General features: G+C 39.8%; 2 protein-coding genes across 2 annotated transcripts in view; both read right to left on the minus strand.

Moving 5' to 3' along the window:
* LOC119587091 overlaps positions 1-1530 on the minus strand; it is a 3220-nt gene extending 1690 nt beyond the window's left edge. The window contains exons 1-2 of the mRNA XM_037935841.1: positions 1438-1530; positions 1085-1326 (exon numbers count right to left, since the gene is read on the minus strand). Coding sequence (XP_037791769.1) covers positions 1085-1326; positions 1438-1513 — 318 coding nt within the window. The 5' untranslated portion in view covers positions 1514-1530. The remainder of the gene's footprint in view (positions 1-1084; positions 1327-1437) is intronic.
* A 110-nt stretch (positions 1531-1640) lies between these two features.
* LOC119587092 overlaps positions 1641-1777 on the minus strand; it is a 4378-nt gene continuing 4241 nt past the window's right edge. The window contains exon 3 of the mRNA XM_037935842.1: positions 1641-1723. Coding sequence (XP_037791770.1) covers positions 1652-1723 — 72 coding nt within the window. The 3' untranslated portion in view covers positions 1641-1651. The remainder of the gene's footprint in view (positions 1724-1777) is intronic.

Here is a 1777-nt window from a genome sequence, read left to right on the forward strand (position 1 = left end):
CTGCTACCGAAATTATGTCTTCACCACATTTTGCAGTGTGAATGGGTCTGGCATCCTTGAATAGCAAAAATCGTTCTGGTTCGGTTCGCCTTACATTATACCTATGCGTACTAATAACAGTTTAATCATTTGATTTATTAAATGGTTATTGGATATGACGATAAATGTTTTGTTCTTATTTGCCATCGAAGTCATGATGTGAGAGTAAGATAATGCAAAACAGTTCGCAGCAGTTTAGCAGCAGTTCGTGGGGAAATGTATCGAGCATGGATCGTTTTAGAGTTGGAAACGAATTTGAAAGTTTTGCTGCGTTACAAGATAGTCTAATTAAATTTCAAGAAAGTACTTTCGCACAGTTTTATGTGAAAGATTAAACAAAGACACTCTCGCACTTGCGCAAATGCAATAACTGTCTTAACCATTTCACGCAAGATTTATTGCCGGATCTAGTGTCTGCTTGGATATTTTTCCGGCACTTTCCGCCTGTGCTGACGAGCTTTTTTCCCGGCAATACCATTCCAAAGCTCAGGGTCAATGCTGCATTTTCACTTTAAATTTTCCTTGAAACATTTGTTATAATCCTGAGCCATTCAGGGAAGACTCATAAATCGATTTTTTCAAGGATAACGTCCTTTGGTTGAGACCCCCCTCTTCATAACGTCCATGAATAAATGTTTTTAAACGCCCTTATAAGACATTTTTTAGGCCATTTGAGATGTTGTGCACTCTGCACTATTCTAAATTTCTTTATATATGTTAGATTGAGTAACATAAGCTTACAAAGCAACAACTTTGGCCTATTTAAAAAAAAATGTTTTCATAACATTCTATAACTTCCAACTTCAAAAACCTCCACCCCTTAAATGTCCAAAGGACGTTTTGCTGTGAAAAAAAAATTATTGCCGGATGAATAGCCGAGATGTTATAGGATCCGGTGCCGGAACAATATCCACGGCGAATATTGTATTAAGATCGTCGTATGGCAATACAAGCCATGTGAGGGGCTAACAATAATTTTGTTTTCTGACTGTACATAGATGGACACATTTTAAAATTCTACAGGAAAAAAGCAGAATGTATTTACCTGTTTTGTAATAAAAGTGAAGGTTCCCACTCCAAGGCCACACGCCCTTCCAGTCCAGAACTTGAATTCGTTCAGATTGTAAGCGAACTTCCGGATATTCTTCAGGTGAAACTGGGCAATGCGGCAGCCGTTGGCTGAAGTGACCGCCAAACCCTCTGTCCAGATAGCCAGTACTACGGAACCGCTCACTTTCAGCCTTGTTGATGTCAGGGAGTCAGGCATCACCAGAAACGTTGGCTGATCTGGGTAAACGTTAAAACGACAGTCTGAACATGCGTAATGATAAAACAACTTGGTAAGGATTTTTTTTTTGAATAGGCCTAGCGTTAGTATCAAACATTTGATGACCTTACACTTTTCACAACTTTCATAAAGCTGATTTCCTTGTAAGGGCATCTGAGTCGATTCCTTGAAGCTCGGTGAATGCATTAAGCTCCCCCGACGTCCTAGTTAGAAGCAAAAGGACTGTTAGCTTTTCCTCTGTATAACAGTAAGTCATCGCTGCGGTTCCAAGGCAAAGACTATGATATAGTTTGACGAATAATGATAATAATACCTCATGTAAACTCACCTGAGCCACGCGTCCAGCTCCTCTTTGTCGCCAAGTGAAAACACGCACGTGCCTTCGATGGTAACAATCTGAAGTTATGATTCACAATAAGGTCGTGTTGCAGCCAAAATACAAAGCGCGTA

Source organism: Penaeus monodon, chromosome 22 (genome assembly GCF_015228065.2).
Source record: "Penaeus monodon isolate SGIC_2016 chromosome 22, NSTDA_Pmon_1, whole genome shotgun sequence".
In the NCBI taxonomy this organism is placed as follows: domain Eukaryota; kingdom Metazoa; phylum Arthropoda; class Malacostraca; order Decapoda; family Penaeidae; genus Penaeus; species Penaeus monodon.